Below are 17500 nucleotides of genomic sequence, written 5' to 3'. Positions count from 1 at the left end.
GGTGTGTATCGGTGTGTGTGTGTGTGTGTATCGGTGTGTATTGGTGTGTATCGGTGTGTGTATCGGTGTGTGTGTGTGTCGGTGTGTATCGGTGTGTGTGTGTGTGTGTGTGCGTGTGTGTGTATCGGTGTGTATCGGTGTGTATCGGTGTGTGTGTGTGGGTGTGTATGTGTGTACATTCTGTTAATGATTCATATGGAAACGCTATGCGTGGAGCATGACCTCAGTCTATTTCTAAATTCTCTACATATTATAAATCCCTAAACATTATCAGAATCCTTTGTCAATAATTTCATCCCGGAAGATAGTTCAACAGTAGCTACTAGATCTATCTTCATTCAACGCCTCTAAGTAGACAGAGTGGAATTTCTGCCATTGATGTTGACACCCCTTGACGTTTGAGTCTCTAAAATGCATGGTAAATGGAAACATGTGTGGGAGTGTTTGTACAGTGGAACACAAGGCCTCGGTCTAGATCCAATAAAAGGTCATGAAGGGTCGTCTGCTCCTGTTGTAGAAAGCCTCTTCACTCGCTCATTAACATATGTGGAGAGTTAAATGGATACAGCTGCTGCCTATCGGTGTTTGTGTGTGTTCAAGGTTATATGAAAGAGAGTTCAACGCATACAAGCGTACGTGTGTCTCTCTTTGTGTGTCTGCTTCTTTGTGAGACTCCTCTTTCTCCATCAGATCTCTTCTAAGCGTAAAAAGCCTGGAACCATAGACATAGAATCACTGGAACAACCACATCATTTTGCTCCAGAGAGGAGCAGCGGTCTACGGCACTGCATCTCAGTGCTAGAGGCGTCCCTACAGACCCTGGTTCATTCCCGGGCTGTATCACCACCGGCCATGATCGGTGGTCCCATAGGGCGGCACACAATTGGCCCTGTGTCACCCGGGTTAGAGGAGGGTTTGGCCGGGGTAGGCGGTCATCGTAAAATAAGAATCTGTTCTTTACTGACTTGCCTAGTTAAATAAAGGTGAAATAAAAACAAACAAAAAAATAATGAAAACACACAAAAAAATGTTTTAAGTAGATGGTCAATGAATGGTGTCTGTTGTTGAGAGTAGATGGTCAATGAATGGTGTCTGTTGCTGTGAGTAGATGGTCAATGAATGGTGTCTGTTGTTGAGAGTAGATGGTCAATGAATGGTGTCTGTTGCTGTGAGTAGATGGTCAATGAATGGTGTCTGTTGCTGTGAGTAGATGGTCAATGAATGGTGTCTGTTGTTGAGAGTAGATGGTCAATGAATGGTGTCTGTTGTTGAGAGTAGATGGTCAATGAATGGTGTCTGTTGTTGAGAGTAGATGGTCAATGAATGGTGTCTGTTGTTGAGAGTAGATGGTCAATGAATGGTGTCTGTTGTTGAGAGTAGATGGTCAATGAATGGTGTCTGTTGTTGAGAGTAGATGGTCAATGAATGGTGTCTGTTGTTGAGAGTAGATGGTCAATGAATGGTGTCTGTTGTTGAGAGTAGATGGTCAATGAATGGTGTCTGTTGTTGAGAGTAGATGGTCAATGAATGGTGTCTGTTGTTGAGAGTAGATGGTCAATGAATGGTGTCTGTTGTTGAGAGTAGATGGTCAATGAATGGTGTCTGTTGTTGAGAGTAGATGGTCCATGAATGGTGTCTGTTGCTGTGAGTAGATGGTCAATGAATGGTGTCTGTTGTTTAGAGTAGATGGTCAATGAATGGTGTCTGTTGTTGAGAGTAGATGGTCAATGAATGGTGTCTGTTGTTGAGAGTAGATGGTCCATGAATGGTGTCTGTTGCTGTGAGTAGATGGTCAATGAATGGTGTCTGTTGTTGAGAGTAGATGGTCCATGAATGGTGTCTGTTGTTGAGAGTAGATGGTCAATGAATGGTGTCTGTTGCTGTGAGTAGATGGTCCATGAATGGTGTCTGTTGTTGAGAGTAGATGATGGTCAATGAATGGTGTCTGTTGTTGAGAGTAGATGGTCAATGAATGGTGTCTGTTGTTGAGAGTAGATGGTCCATGAATGGTGTCTGTTGCTGTGAGTAGATGGTCAATGAATGGTGTCTGTTGCTGTGAGTAGATGGTCAATGAATGGTGTCTGTTGTTGAGAGTAGATGGTCAATGAATGGTGTCTGTTGTTGAGAGTAGATGGTCCATGAATGGTGTCTGTTGTTGAGAGTAGATGGTCCATGAATGGTGTCTGTTGCTGTGAGTAGATGGTCAATGAATGGTGTCTGTTGTTGAGAGTAGATGGTCAATGAATGGTGTCTGTTGTTGAGAGTAGATGGTCCATGAATGGTGTCTGTTGTTGAGAGTAGATGGTCCATGAATGGTGTCTTTTGGTGTGAGTGGGGCTATGGTGGTCATGACATTTTGTCAGCTGGAAAAGACTGCTGGTGTCATGGTAATTGACCGTTAATTAACATAAACACAATTAGCATCTCCAGGCCTCCACACATACAAGCCGCTAACACGAGCCTTTGGAACGGCTACATTTAAAACTGTCTAATAAATCAATTTAATATGCACCATCATAAAAACATTCCATTATATTTTTAAGCCAGGTCAACAATAAACAAAATAAGTTATAAAGAAAATGTATTTCAGAATAACAGAACATGAGTTAGCCTACTGTATGTTATCTGGCTATCCTACATGCCATAGGCTGTAGGCTTGTTCATTTAGCTGGATCCTGGACCTCCTGACGGGCCGCCCCCAGGTGGTAAGGGTAGGCAACAACACATCTGACACGCTGATCCTCAACCCTGGGGCCCCTCAGGGGTGCGTGCTTAGTCGTCTCCTGCACTCCCTGTTCACCCACGACTGCGTGGCCAAACACTCCAATACCATCATTAAGTTTGCCGACGACACAGCAGTGGTAGGGAGGAAGAGAGAGACTTGGCAGTGTGGTGCCAGGACACCATCCTCTCCTTCAGTGTGAGCAAGACAAAGGAGATGATAATGGATTACAGGAAAAAGGGGGGCCGAACGTCATTCTCATTGACGAGGCTGAAGTGGAGGAAGGCTGAAGTGGAACGGGTAGAGAGTTTCAAGTTCTTTGGTGTCCACATCACCAACACACTATCATGGTCCAAACACACCAATACAGTCGTGAAGAGGGCACAACAACATATTTTTCCCCTCAGGAGACTGAAAAGATTTGGCATGGGTCTCAAGATCCTCAGAAAGTTCTACAGCTGCACCATCGAGAGCATCACCACCTGACCGTATTGCGCTACATAGGGTAGTGCGTACGGCCAAGTACATCACTGGGGCCAAGCTTCCTGCCATCTAGGACCTATATACCAGGCGGTGTCAGAGGAAGACCCAAAAAATTGTCAAAGACTCCAGTCACCCAAGTCTGCTTCCGCATGACAAGCAGTACCAGAGCTTCAAGTCTAGGTCCAAAAGGCTCCTTAACAGCTTCTAACCCCAAGCCATAAGACTGCTGAACAATGAATCAGATGGCTACACAGACTATTTACATTGACCCCCCCCCCACCCCCTTTGTTTTTACACTGCTGCTACTCTCTGTTTATTATCTTTGCATAGTCACTTTAACTCTACCTACATGTACAAATGACCTCGACTAACTTGTACCTCTGCACATTGACTCGGTACCGGTACCCCCTGTATATACTATACTTCTCAGAGCGAGAACGCTTATGAAGTGGCTATGTTGAGAAAAAAGGGATCATTTGAAACGGGTCCTATATGCTAGATTTAGTGTTGTTTGGTTTAGTTGTGAATGATACAAACCTTAATGTCTTAGAAATGAAAACGTATATGGGCTGCATGATGTGACTATAGACTATTGATTTGAGAAAGTAGTAAAAAAAAGCTTGTGTAATGTTCCTTTCCTCAGGCTGCGCAGCTGTTCTCTCATCAAGTGGTCATATGTAAAATCAGGGAGGGGAAAAAGACATGGAGGCTGTGCTCTTTCCCGCCAGTCCGTTTTTCAACGATGCCTGGTAGACTACTTCGTTTTTACAGCGGAGCTGTACTTAATATGAGCAGCTGAGAAATAAATATAAGAACACTTAATTCACCCCATGCATCAACCACTGTTTGAGGAGCTCTCGCTGCGGGACAGGTGACATTCCACCCAAACTCTGTATGCCAGAGGCTCCCCAGCCCTGTTCCTCTGCAGCTACCCAGGGCTTCATTTGGAAAACCAAGTGAAATTGGTAATACTGTCACTGCAACAGACCTAATGGATGGTCCATGTATGATGTATGTTAGCGTGAGACAGACAAGCAGACAGTTCTGGTTCTACAGCTCTAAGTCAAGTCTACCTACCCAGCTCTCTGCTTTTTAGACTTGTCAGAGATGCCATCTCGAGACATGAGCTTGTTGAAGACCACAATACCGATCAGCATGTTCATCTGAAAGGGAGAGAGAGAGAGAGAGGGAGAGAGAGAGGGAGAGAGAGAGAGAGAGAGAGAGAGAGAGAGAGAGAGAGAGAGAGAGGGAGAGAGAGAGAGAGAGAGAGAGAGAGAGAGAGAGAGAGAGAGAGAGAGAGAGAGAGAGAGAGAGAGAGAGAGAGAGAGAGATTCAGGTTAAGCATTAAGATCTGAGACAAGACTCTGCCAACTATAATCTCTTCGATTCCCAGACTGAACAGTCTAAAATGGGATTTGGCTTTGGTGGACAGGGTTATGAGTGTACGTGTGGTGTGTGTGTGTGTCAGGGGGGGTAGAGTTGAAGTGAGCAGATCCCGAGTCTAACCCCCTTTGTCCCGACGTGCGCCCTTTAGGACTGAGTTCTACTGAGTGTCCTTACAACTTTGATCCCTGACCCACTGGTACACATTACACACACACACACAGATTAAGCATGCGCACGCACACACACACACCGTTGTGCGAGCGAGCGCGCACGACACGCACACCCACACCCACACCCACACAGCCCAGCCAAGCTTCGTCACGAGTGCTTTTCCATTGGGAAATCCTGCCCATGTTAGAGATTTTCCACGCCAGTGACATGTCCCTCTTCATCCTGACCCCGTTTGCTCTCTCCTCTCCCTCCCTCTTTCTCTCTAACGCTATCTCTATGTCCAATCTTTCTTTCTCCCCCATCTCCCCTTTCTCCCCTCTTTTCTCTCCTTCCCTCCACCCTCTCCTTCCCTCTACCCTTCTCTCCCTCCCTTCTCCCTTAACTCTCCTTTCCTCTACCCTTCTCTCCTTTCCTTTACCCTTCTCTCCTACCCTCTACCCTTCTCTCCTTTCCTTTACCCATCTCTCCTACCCTCTAACCTTCTCTCTTTCTTTCTCAGCTGACTCTAAAGTAGCCCTCCCAATCCCTCTACAATCTCTCCACTCTCTTTAAGAGTGTCTGTCTACTCCCACAGACTGCCATAGAAAGCTTGTTTCTTCACCTTGAGAAAAGTAAAGGAGTCCACTGGAACATAGTCCAGATCAGTGATCATTAATCCTGGACCTCAGTCTATTTTCACCGCATACTGTGTTTTTCCATACAAACCTTTGTCTCTACTCCACTGAGCACTTTAGTGTATTGATACATCTGCGACATTTCTTTTTAATTTATTTTCTTCCACGTTGTCCATAGTAATCTTCATGTCTACTGCACTGAACACACCACTGATATTTCATTTCCCACCATAAATCTGTCTTCCACGTTGTCCATAGTAATCTTCATGTCTACTGCACTGAGCACACCACTGATATTTCATTTCCCACCATAAATCTGTCTTCCATGTTGTTCTTCGATGCTTTAACCTGCGTCTTTCCTTCATGTTGACATTCCCGTCATGTACGACCTCGTTGCCCTGGGAGACAGCGGTCTCAAGCTCCGTTATTTGCCGAAGGCTAGAGTCATTTTTTTTTTTCATTAATTAGACGGTCATCCTAAGGAGGCCTGTGTTACTCTGATGTACCTCGTCTCAATTACATCTGTTTGTCTGAGGGGGCTCTCCAAACACAACATGAGGGGAGCAGGGACACACACACACACACACACCACACCACACCACACCACACCACAACACACACACACACACACACACACACACACACACACACACACACACACACACACACACACACACACACACACACACACACACACACACACACGTATCTGGATTATTGAGAATGTGTGTGTATTGACACAGGGATTCACACTGGATACAGTCAGTAATTCTACAGACAGCCATGCAGTAGAGATCTAAACTCAGCAATAAACATCCTCTCACTGTCAACGGCGTTTATTTTCAACAAACTTAACATGTGTAAATATTTGTATGAACATAACAAGATTCAACAACTGAGACATAAACTGAACAAGTTCCACAGACATGTGACTAACAGAAATTGAATAATGTGTCCCTGAACAAAGAGGGGGTCAAAATCAAAAGTAACAGTCAGTATCTGGTGTGGCCACCAGCTTCATTAAATACTGCAGTGCACCTCCTCCTCGTGGACTGCACCAGATTTGCCAGTTCTTGCTTTGAGATGTTACCCCACTCTTCCACCAAGGCACCTGCCAGTTCCTGTCTTGCAGGAAATCACGCACAGAATGAGCAGTATGGCTGGTGGCTTTGTCATGCTGGAGGGTCATGTCAGGATGAGCCTGCAGGAAGGGTACCACACATGAGGGAGGAGGATGTCTTCCCTGTAATGCACAGCATTGAGATTGCCTGCAATGACAAGTTCAGTCCGATGATGCTGTGACACACCGCCCCAGACCATGACGGACCCTCCACCTCCAAATTGATCCCGCTCCAGACTACAGGCCTCGATGTAACGCTCATTCCTTCGACGACAAACGCGAATCCGACCATCACCCCTGGTAAAAGGAATTGCTATTTACAGATGAATCATTTGTGTTTAGTGAGTCCACCAGATGAGAGGTATTATGGATGACCAGGGATGATCTCCTGATAAGTTTGTGAATTTGACCATTTTCCTGTCAAAATGTAATCAGTACTTTTGGGTGTCATGAAAAATGTATTGATTAAAAAGTACATTATTTTCTTTAGGAATGTAGTGAAGTGGCAAAAAAATATATAAATGAGAAAGGGAAGTACTGATGCCCCAAAAAACTACTTTAGTACTTTAAAGTATTTTCACTTAAGTACTCTAGGGAGTTTTTCCTAGCCATGTAATGAGTAATTTTGGGTGTCGGAAAAAATGTATGGAGGAGAAATTACATTATATATTATAAAGTAACATACTTATATTAGAAAGTAACATACAGATTCCCAAAACAACTTAAATAGTACTTTACTTAAGTACTCTAGGGAGTTTTTCCTAGCTACATACATCTGTATTGCTTGCTGTTAGGCGTTTTAGGTTGGGTTTCTGTATAGCACTTTGTGACATCAGCTGATGTAAAAAGAGCTTTATGAATACAATTGATTGTATTTGATTGCATTTGATTGATTTACATCACTAGACACAGGTAACTCTAGATACATCACTAGACACAGGTAACTCTAGATACATCACTAGACACAGGTAACTCTGAAAGAAACCGCTAGTGGCAAATAAAGTATTAAATGATTCACTTTGTCGTATTTATCTTCCTGCTGTCTTCGAGTAATGGATCTGGAGCAGTAAACAAGTTGCTAATGTCGCGTTCAAAACAACTGGGAACTTGGAAATCTCAGACTTCCGACTTCATTGCATTCAAGACCACTGGGAACGGTCAAAATCCAACTCAAAATTCCAAGTCTGAAAGTCGGCCATCTTTCTAGAGCTCTGAATTTCCAACCTGAAAATCATTGACATCATGATTTGACTTTGTTATTTTGGGAGTTCCCTGTTGTCTTGAAAGTACCATATTTCAACCATCTGGTGTCATTTAAACAGTGTTTATTCCTAACCCCTATCTGACCTGTATGACAGGCAGAAGAAATAGATCATGGAAATTATTTAAATTCAGAGTCGGGTCAATGCCTGTCGACAGACATCCAGACTGACCAATGACAACAGGGATAAAAGGTACCTACCAATACGATGACAGCTGCAGGTCCAACAAATGCATAAAGAAGCCCGCCTTCCAAAGACAGCCAGCAACTAAAAGAACGCAGAGGAAAAGACAGGAAGTTATTAACAATAACGCACAACTTCTTTAAAATACACTTTGTTCTGTGTTTCATTTTCCCCATGACTAGTTCCTATGTATGAGATACTTTTCTATTTCTCTTCAGGGGGTTCTTTCCAAATACTTTACGTAGGGGATTCAAATCCATACAGTAAACATAAACATTTCTTCGTTTGTGAAATCACTTCAAACAAATGGCCCTAAGTGGACTGCAAAAACACATGAAGGGTGAAAGGTGAAAAAGTGTACTCACTAGCTGGGTGTACCGTAACCTCTGGCTCGAGTGAAACCTACTGACACAGCAACCACCAGGGCTGGGAGACCTGAGAGAGAGAGAGAGAGAGAGAGAGAGAGAGAGAGAGAGAGAGAGAGAGGGAGAGAGAGAGACAGAGAGAGAGAGAGAGAGAGAGAGAGAAATAAATAAATAAGAGAAAGACAAGTAACAGAGAGAGAGGGAGAGAGGATGATATAACAGCAAGAGAACATCCCCTTGACAATATAGCCATTTCACTGATATTTTACAACCATTAGCTGACCAGCTTGTGACTAGACTGAAAATGTTCCTCCTCCTTTCTCTCTCTTGGTTAATGAATGTATCTATGGGGTTAACCCGAGGAGGTAGAAGTAGACCTAGTATGCATCAGAGTTCACCATCACGGGTAATACAGCCGTGGTTAGGATTCTCTTCTGTGCTGCAGTGTTCTTCCTTGGGCTATTGAACTCTATGCAGAGTGTGCGTGTGTGTGTGTGTGTGTGTGTGTGTGTGTGTGTGTGTGTGTGTGTGTGTGTGTGTGTGTGTGTGTGTGTGTGTGTGTGTGTGTGTGTGTGTGTTTGAGTCAAAGAAAGGGTCCTTTATGAGTTTGGTTCTGAAATATTCATGTAATTTACAAGCTGTAATTATGTCAGCAAATGAAATACTATTAGAAAAACAACCCACATGAACAAAAGAGATGTGATGTGGGGTGGTAACTTTACTTAAAATATAACACAAACATAAATACACCACACACACTCCTACCCCATTCTGCACAAACTACACTCCTCCCTGTTCCCTCCCCCTGTTCCCTCCCTTCTCCCTCTTCCCTCCCTCCTCCCTGTTCCCTCCCTCCTCCTTGTTCCTCCATTCCCTCCCTCCTCCCTCTTCCCTCCCTCCTCCCTGTTCTCTCCCTCCTCCCTCTTCCCCCATTCCCTCCCTCCTCCCTATTCCCCCATTCCCTCCCTCCTCCCTCTTCCCTCCCTCCTCCTTGTTACCTCCTCCCTCTTCCCTCCCTCCTCCCTGTCCCCTCCCTCCTCCCTGTTCCCTCCATCCTCCCAATTCAACCCCTCCTCCCCATTCCCTCCCTCCTCCCAATTCCCTCCCTCCTCCCAATTCCCTCCCTCCTCCCTGTTCCTTCCATTCCCTCCCTCCTCCCAATTCCCTCCCTCCTCCCTCTTCCTTCAATTCCCTCCCTCCTCCCTCTTCCCTCCCTCCTCCCTGTCCCCTCCCTCCTCCCTGTTCCCTCCCTCCTCCCAATTCAACCCCTCCTCCCAATTCCCTCCCTCCTCCCAATTCCCTCCCTCCTCCCTGTTCCTTCCATTCCCTCCCTCTTCCCAATTCCCTCCCTCCTCCCTCTTCCTTCCATTCCTCCCTCCTCCCAATTCCCTCCCTCCTCCCTCTTCCTTCCATTCCCTCCCTCCTCCCTCTTCCCTCCAATCCCTCCCTCCTCCCTGTTCCTTCCATTCCCTCCCTCCTCCCTGTTCCTTCCATTCCCTCACTCCTCCCTGTTCCCTCCCTCCTCCCTGTTCCCTCCCTCCTCCCTCCTCCCTCTCCTCCCTGTTCCCTCCCTCCCCTGTTCCCTCCCTCCTCCCTCTTCCCTCCCTCCTCCCTCTTCCCTCCCTCCTCCCTGTTCCCTCCATTCCCTCCCTGTTTCCTCCCTCCTCCCTCCTCCCTCCCTCCTCCCTCCTCCCTCCCTCCTCCCTCTCTGTTCCCTCCCTCCTCCCTCTTCCCTCCCTCCTCCCTCTTCCCTCCATTCCCTCCCTCCTCCCTGTTCTCTCCCTCCCTCCCTCTTCCCTCCCTCCTCCCTCTTCCCTCCATTCCCTCCCTCCTCCCTGTTCTCTCCCTCCTCCCTGTTCCTCCATTCCCTCCCTCCTCGCTCTTCCCTCCATTCCCTCCCTCCTCCCTCTTCCCTCCCTCCTCCCTGTTCCCTCCATTCCCTCCCTCCTCCCTGTTCTCTCCCTCCTCCCTGTTCCCTCCATTCCCTCCCTCCTCGCTCTTCCCTCCATTCCTCCCTCCTCCCTGTTCCCTCCATTCCCTCCCTCCTCCCTGTTCTCTCCCTCCTCCCTGTTCCCTCCATTCCCTCCCTCCTCCCTCTTCCCTCCATTCCCTCCCTCCTCCCTGTTCCCGCCCTCCTTCCTCCCTCTTCCCTCCCTCCTCCCTGTTCCCTCCATTCCCTCCCTCCTCCCTGTTCTCTCCCTCCTCCCTGTTCCCTCCATCCTCCCTATTCTCTCCCTCCTCCCTGTTCCCTCCATTCACTCCCTCCTCCTTGTTCCTCCAATCCCTTGAAAAAAATATTGTGCACAAAATAGGGGAAAGGGTGCCTTTCGGGACATGGCCCATATCAGGTAAGGGCATCAGTGGCTTAATGGATCAGATAGGTGGATGGATAAGGGAAAAGAGCAGGGGATGTAATTGCCAGGTTCTATCTCCCTGGATGTTGCCCCTTTCAGGGAGATGTTATCCTATATCATTTCTTATCCCCCATTATCTCCTTTAGCAAGGCATGGAGTTGTTGTACAGGGGACGCCTTGAACAGGACACAGACTGACTGTACAGGAGATGCCTTCAACAGGACACAGACTGACTGTACAGGAGATGCCTTCAACAGGACACAGACTGACTGTACAGGAGATGCCTTCAACAGAAAACAGACTGACTGTACAGGAGATGCCTTCAACAGGACAAGGACTGACTTAATCCATGCTTTTGTCACTTCTAGGTTAGACTACTGCAATGCTCTACTTTCCGGCTACCCGGATAAAGCACTAAATAAACTTCAGTTAGTGCTAAATACGGCTGCTAGAATCCTGACTAGAACCAAAACATTTGATCATACTACTCCAGTGCTAGCCTCCCTACACTGGCTTCCTGTTAAGGCAAGGGCTGATTTCAAGGTTTTACTGCTAACCTACAAAGCATTACATGGGCTTGCTCCTACCCATCTCTCTGATTCGGTCCTGCCGTACATACCTACACGTACGCTACGGTCACAAGACACAGGCCTCCTAATTGTCCCTAGAATTTCCAAGCAAACAGCTGGAGGTGTAGTGGCAAATCGGTTGAAATATAACGCATACCAGAACTTTGTGAAATCAATCAGGCTTTAATACAACAGTATAACAAGCCGGAGTGCCCCGCGGGACCCACACCTTTCCAGAGCTCTCACTCTTCATTTTATACGCACACATACATCATCAGTTCATCCCCCAATGCAAATACAGTTACATCCCAATCATGCTTGTTCAGCCCAGTAACGCCCACATCTGCTTTCCGTCAGATTATAATGATGACAAGACCCTTGCTTTGACCTAAAGATAATATACGTCCCCCTTTCCTCTGGCCTGTGTTTAGACCCTGTAATTAACTCCATGTGTCCTTTTGTATGTGTCTTTCATCTCTAGTTTTTAGTGTGTTCAGCTGCCCTGGTCGCCTTCTCGTCATATGGTTGTCTAAGATCAAACAGACTTATGTGTCTCCCCTGTGATGCGATTGATGTCTGTAATCCATCAGTTGGTCATTTGGCTGACGCCCTCCTTTTTCTATCCCTCTGATCTTTTGTATGTCCAGCTGGTCTAGGCTGCATTTTTAGTGTTATCAGCTGTCCCATACTCCCATGGCCTTTCTCTGCTCCCTGTCCTATACAATAAACAATGCATTTTACCAGAACAGGAAATGAACCCATAAGTGTATCTTTCTCTTGTGTTACCAAAATCATGTATATAATTTTTCCCACAGAGGCAGGGCTTTCTCCTATAGAGCTAAATTTTTATGGAATGGTCTGCCTACCCATGTCAGAGACGCAGACTCGGTCTCAACCTTTAAGTCTTTACTGAAGACTCATCTCTTCAGTGGGTCATATGATTGAGTGTAGTCTGGCCCAGGAGTGTGAAGGTGAACGGAAAGGCTCTGGAGCAACGAACCGCCCTTGCTGTCTCTGCCTGGCCGGTTCCCCTCTTTCCACTGGGATTTTTTGCCTCTAACCCTATTACAGGGGCTGAGTCACTGGCTTACTGGTGCTCTTTCATGCCGTCCCTAGGAGGGGTGCTTCACTTGAGTGGGTTGAGTCACTGATGTGATCTTCCTGTCTGGGTTGGTGCCACCTCCCTCGTGGCGGAGATCTTTGTGGGCTATACTCGGCCTTGTCTCAGGATGGTAAGTTGGTGGTTGAAGATATCCCTCTAGTGGTGTGGGGGCTGTGCTTTGGCAAAGTGGGTGGGGTTATATCCTTCCTGTTTGGCCCTGTCAGGGGATATCATCGGATGGGAACACAGTGTCTCCTGACCCGTCCTGTCTCAGCCTCCAGTATTTATGCTGCAGTAGTTTATGTGTCGGGGGGCTAGGGTCAGTTTGTTATATCTGGAGTACTTCTCCTGTCTTATCCGGTGTCCTGTGTGCATTTAAGTATGCTCTCTCTAATTCTCTCTTTCTCTCTTTCTTTCTCTCTCTCTCGGAGGACCTGAGCCCTAGGACCATGCCTCAGGACTACCTGGCCTGATGACTCCTTGCTGTCCCCAGACCACCTGGCCATGCTGCTGCTCCAGTTTCAACTGTTCTGCCTGCGGCTATGGAATCCTGACCTGTTCACCGGACGTGCTACCTGTCCCAGGCCTGCTGTTTTCAAATCTCTAGAGACAGCAGGAGTGGTGGAGATACTCTTAATGATCGGCTATGAAAAGCCAACTGACATTAATCCTGAGGTGCTGACTTGCTGCACCCTCGACAACTACTGTGATTATAATTTTTTGACCATGCTGGTCATTTATGAACATTTGAACATCTTGGCCATGTTCTGTTATAATCTCCACCCGGCACAGCCAGAACAGGACTGACCACCCCTCATAGCCTGGTTCCTCTCTAGGATTCTTCCTAGGTTTTGGCCTTTCTAGGGAGTTTTTCCTAGCCACCATGCTTCTACACCTGCATTGCTAGCTGTTTGGGGTTTTAGGCTGGGTTTCTGTACAGCACTTTGAGATATCAGCTAAATAAATTGATTTGATTTGACAGTACAGGAGATGCCTTCAACAGGACACAGACTGCCTGTACAGATTCAGAATGGTGACAGTGATTCTAGAGGTTGAAGGGAAACTTGAGGAAGATGGAACGTTCCCCTGTATGCTTAAGATAATAACTACAGTATGTTAGTGTGTATATTTTACAATGTGTGTGTGTGTGTGTGTGTGTGTGTGTGTGTGTGTGTGTGTGTGTGCCTACCCCAGCCCAGGCACAGGAAGCGTTTACGTATGAGGCGTGTCCTCATCTTGCCAATCACAGCCAGGTAAGACTGCCACGCCTCTGTCAGTACCCAGCAGAAGGATGCCAAGAAGAAGAAATGAAGGAACGCAGCAGTCACAGTACACAGGCCCTGTAGAGAGAGAGACAGAGAGGTGGTTGTGAGGGAGGAAAGGACACAAGACAAACAAGGCGAGGGATATTGAGTCACAGAAACAGTGGTGAAGTAAAGAAGGTTTCAGATTAGTTAGAAGTTCTTCAACAATGACAGAACACAGGTGAGAAGTAATAGGCTACTAGAAAAGATGAACAACCATATCATGTTTAACATGACCATAACTAAGCGATGGTGTAATGTGTGTGTGAGTGTGTGTGTGTGTGTGTCCACCCGCGCGTGTGTATCTTGTTCTCACCTTGCCGAGTGTCTGGGACTGTCCAACCAGTATCAACATGTTGGATGCCAGGATGGAGAGACAGAAATTAACCAAGATGATAGACCTTTCTGAACGAATATACCTGAGAGAGACATTGAGACAGAAAGGCAGAAAGTAGGAAGAGGAGGAAGACGAAAAGAAGGAAGGAGGAATTTATTGAAATTGATGAAGTTGAACTGATGGACTGATTCATTTCCTGAACATGGTCACATGATTACCTTGCCAGTACCACCATATGCTCTGGTGCTACTCTCTTCCTCCCTCCTGAGCCTCCTGAGGTCTCCCTCTCCCGAGCTCTCCCTCTCTCTCCCCCTCTCCCGAGCTCTCTCTCTCTCTCTCTCTCTCTCTCTCTCTCTCTCTCTCTCTCTCTCTCTCTCTCTCTCTCTCTCTCTCTCTCTCTCTCTCTCTCTCTCTCTCTCTCTCTCTCTCTCTCTCTCTCTCTCAATGATTATCACACGGGAAGAGACCCGTAATCATCTGCGCAATCCACAAGGTCACGAAAGCCCAAAACACACAGCACAGGTACTCACACGCACCAATGGACATACACTGCTCAAAAAAATAAAGGGAACACCTAAAAAACACAATGTAACTCCAAGTCAATCACACTTCTGTGAAATCAAACTGTCCACTTAGGTTAGGAAGCAACACTGATTGACAATACATTTCACATGCTGTTGTGCAAATGGGATAGACAACAGGTGGAAATTATAGGCAATTAGCAAGACACCCCCAATAAAGGAGTGGTTCTGCAGGTGGTGACCACAGACCACTTCTTAGTTCCTATGCTTCCTGGCTGATGTTTTGGTCACTTTTGAATGCACATCTGGGACATCATGTCTCGCTCCATCCACCAACGCCACGTTGCACCACAGACTGTCCAGGAGTTGGCAGATGATTTAGTCCAGGTCTGGGAGGAGATCCCTCAGGAGACCATCCGCCACCTCATCAGGAGCATGCCCAGGCATTGTAGGGAGGTCATACAGGCACGTGGAGGCCACACACACCAATTTTGACTTGTTTTAAGGACATTACATCAACGTTGATCAGCCTGTAGTGTGGTTTTCCACTTTAATTTTGAGTGTGACTCTAAATCCAGACCTCCATGGGTTTAATTTTTGTGTGATTTTGTTGTTAGCACATTCAACTATATAAAGAAAAAAGTATTTAATAAGAATATTTCATTCATTCAGATCTAGGATGTGTTATTTTAGTGTTCCCTTTATGTTTTTGAGCAGAGTAGATAACAATAATCAACAGCACCATGGTGAACAAAGGGCACATACGTATATAGATATACAATCAGTGGGAATAGGGGGTCCGTGACCCATTAGAGCTCTCCTGATCTCTCTCTACCACCGATGCCAGTCTGCCCTCCCTCCCTCCCTCCCTCCCTCCCTCCCTCCCTCCCTCCCTCCCTCCCTCCCTCACACAGTTAGTCCCCCCTGGCTATACCGTCTCCGATTTGTTCTCCATTAGACCTAATTGGAGTTTTGGCATGGACTGCTCAACTGTCGAGCCAACCCGGGGGGTTTTCTCACCCTTGGTTAATCTCTTATGGAAAGCTGTGCAGTTTGCAGAGACTGGGGTGGGGCGGGTGGGTTGGGGGTTGGGGGTAGCCCTATGCAGGGATGTGTGTGTGTGTGTGTTTATAAAAGAGAGAAAGTGTGCATGTGCTCACCTCCAGAAAGCAGCATAGATGAGCAGCAGGATGAGCAGAGCGCTGCAGGAGACCCCACAGCCCACCAGGAGGGGAACAGAAGGCATACTGGATGGACCCATGTCCTGTAGAGAGAGAGAGAAAGAAAGAAAGAAATTAAGAAAGAAAGAAAGAAAGAGAGAGAAAGAGGAGGGCGAGAAAGAGAGAGAGAGAAAAGGTGATGGGGAGAGAGATAGAGATTGATAAAGAGAGAGAGAGAGAGAGAGAGAGAGAGAGAGATAAACATATGGTTAATCAACTTGCCCGCCATTCGTCTTGGGCCCTAATACGCTGAGTCACAGATGATGAACCTACTCTTCTTTCCTCTCCTCCATTCTCACACTCCCTCCCTCCATCTGCACATTTTATCACCAGTCCCACCCAGCACCCCGACTCTATACTCTGACACCCTATTCCATATTTAGTAGTTCACTACTTGCGACCAGAGCACAATGGGCCTATAGTGCAATACAATGAATAGGGTACCACTTGGGACGAATCCCACTTCTGATGATGTCCCTCCATCTAGTCAGGTCAGCACAGTCTGTTGATCAGTAATCTCTTGTCCCATGTGGATTACACAACTATCCACTGTCATCTGACCTATAGCGGATCAACTGATTAAGACGATTGTTTAATCTGTTTACAGCCTACACTCAGTTGCCCTGTCTATAGAGTTTTACTTACTCCATCTACACCCCAAATGGCACCCTATTCCCTACATAGTAGTGCACTACTCTTGACAAGAGACCATATAGGACATAGATAATGAGCTGCACTGCAACTATAGTTAAGTATCATGTAAACTGTGTAGATGTTATTACAATATACACACACGTGTCCCCTGATAGGTGGTGTTTCAGTATAGACGTTATTACAATATGGTCAGCTGAAACGTGTCCCCTGATAGGTGGTGTTTCAGTATAGACGTTATTACAATATATTTTTCATGGCGTCATTACGTCATCTACCTACGTTATATAGGTGGTGCGTCATCTACCTACGTTATATAGGTGGACCTACGTTATATAGGTGGTACGTCATCTACCTACGTTATATAGGTGGAACGTCATCTACCTACGTTATATAGGTGGTGCGTCATCTACCTACGTTATATAGGTGGCACGTCATCTACCTACGTTATATAGGTGGCACGTCATCTACCTACGCTATATAGGTGGCACGTCATCTACCTACGTTATATAGGTGGCACGTCATCTACCTACGTTATATAGGTGGTACGTCATCTACCTACGTTATATAGGTGGTACGTCATCTACCTACGTTATATAGGTGGTACGTCATCTACCTACGTTATATAGGTGGTACGTCATCTACCTACGTTATATAGGTGGCACGTCATCTACCTACGTTATATAGGTGGCACGTCATCTACCTACGTTATATAGGTGGCACGTCATCTACCTACGCTATATAGGTGGCACGTCATCTACCTACGTTATATAGGTGGCACGTCATCTACCTACGTTATATAGGTGGCACGTCATCTACCTACGTTATATAGGTGGTACGTCATCTACCTACGTTATATAGGTGGTACGTCATCTACCTACGTTATATAGGTGGTACGTCATCTACCTACGTTATATAGGTGGTACGTCATCTACCTACGTTATATAGGTGGTACGTCATCTACCTACGTTATATAGGTGGTACGTCATCTACCTACGTTATATAGGTGGTACGTCATCTACCTACGTTATATAGGTGCCACGTCATCTACCTACGTTATATAGGTGGTACGTCATCTACCTACGTTATATAGGTGGTACGTCATCTACCTACGTTATATAGGTGGTACGTCATCT

The 17500-nt window shown here is 46.3% G+C and overlaps 1 protein-coding gene across 1 annotated transcript in view; it reads right to left on the bottom strand.

Moving 5' to 3' along the window:
• The window catches only part of LOC115116507 (adhesion G protein-coupled receptor B2-like), a 154394-nt gene that overhangs the window by 58185 nt on the left and 78709 nt on the right, over positions 1 to 17500 (bottom strand). Inside the window, exons 7-12 of the mRNA XM_065020258.1 lie at positions 15654 to 15757; positions 13952 to 14054; positions 13521 to 13671; positions 8307 to 8376; positions 7959 to 8025; positions 4283 to 4368 (exon numbers count right to left, since the gene is read on the bottom strand). Coding sequence (XP_064876330.1) covers positions 4283 to 4368; positions 7959 to 8025; positions 8307 to 8376; positions 13521 to 13671; positions 13952 to 14054; positions 15654 to 15757 — 581 coding nt within the window. The remainder of the gene's footprint in view (positions 1 to 4282; positions 4369 to 7958; positions 8026 to 8306; positions 8377 to 13520; positions 13672 to 13951; positions 14055 to 15653; positions 15758 to 17500) is intronic.

Source organism: Oncorhynchus nerka, linkage group LG7 (genome assembly GCF_034236695.1).
Source record: "Oncorhynchus nerka isolate Pitt River linkage group LG7, Oner_Uvic_2.0, whole genome shotgun sequence".
Lineage (NCBI taxonomy): Eukaryota > Metazoa > Chordata > Actinopteri > Salmoniformes > Salmonidae > Oncorhynchus > Oncorhynchus nerka.
This window is presented reverse-complemented; position numbering and strand designations above follow the sequence as displayed.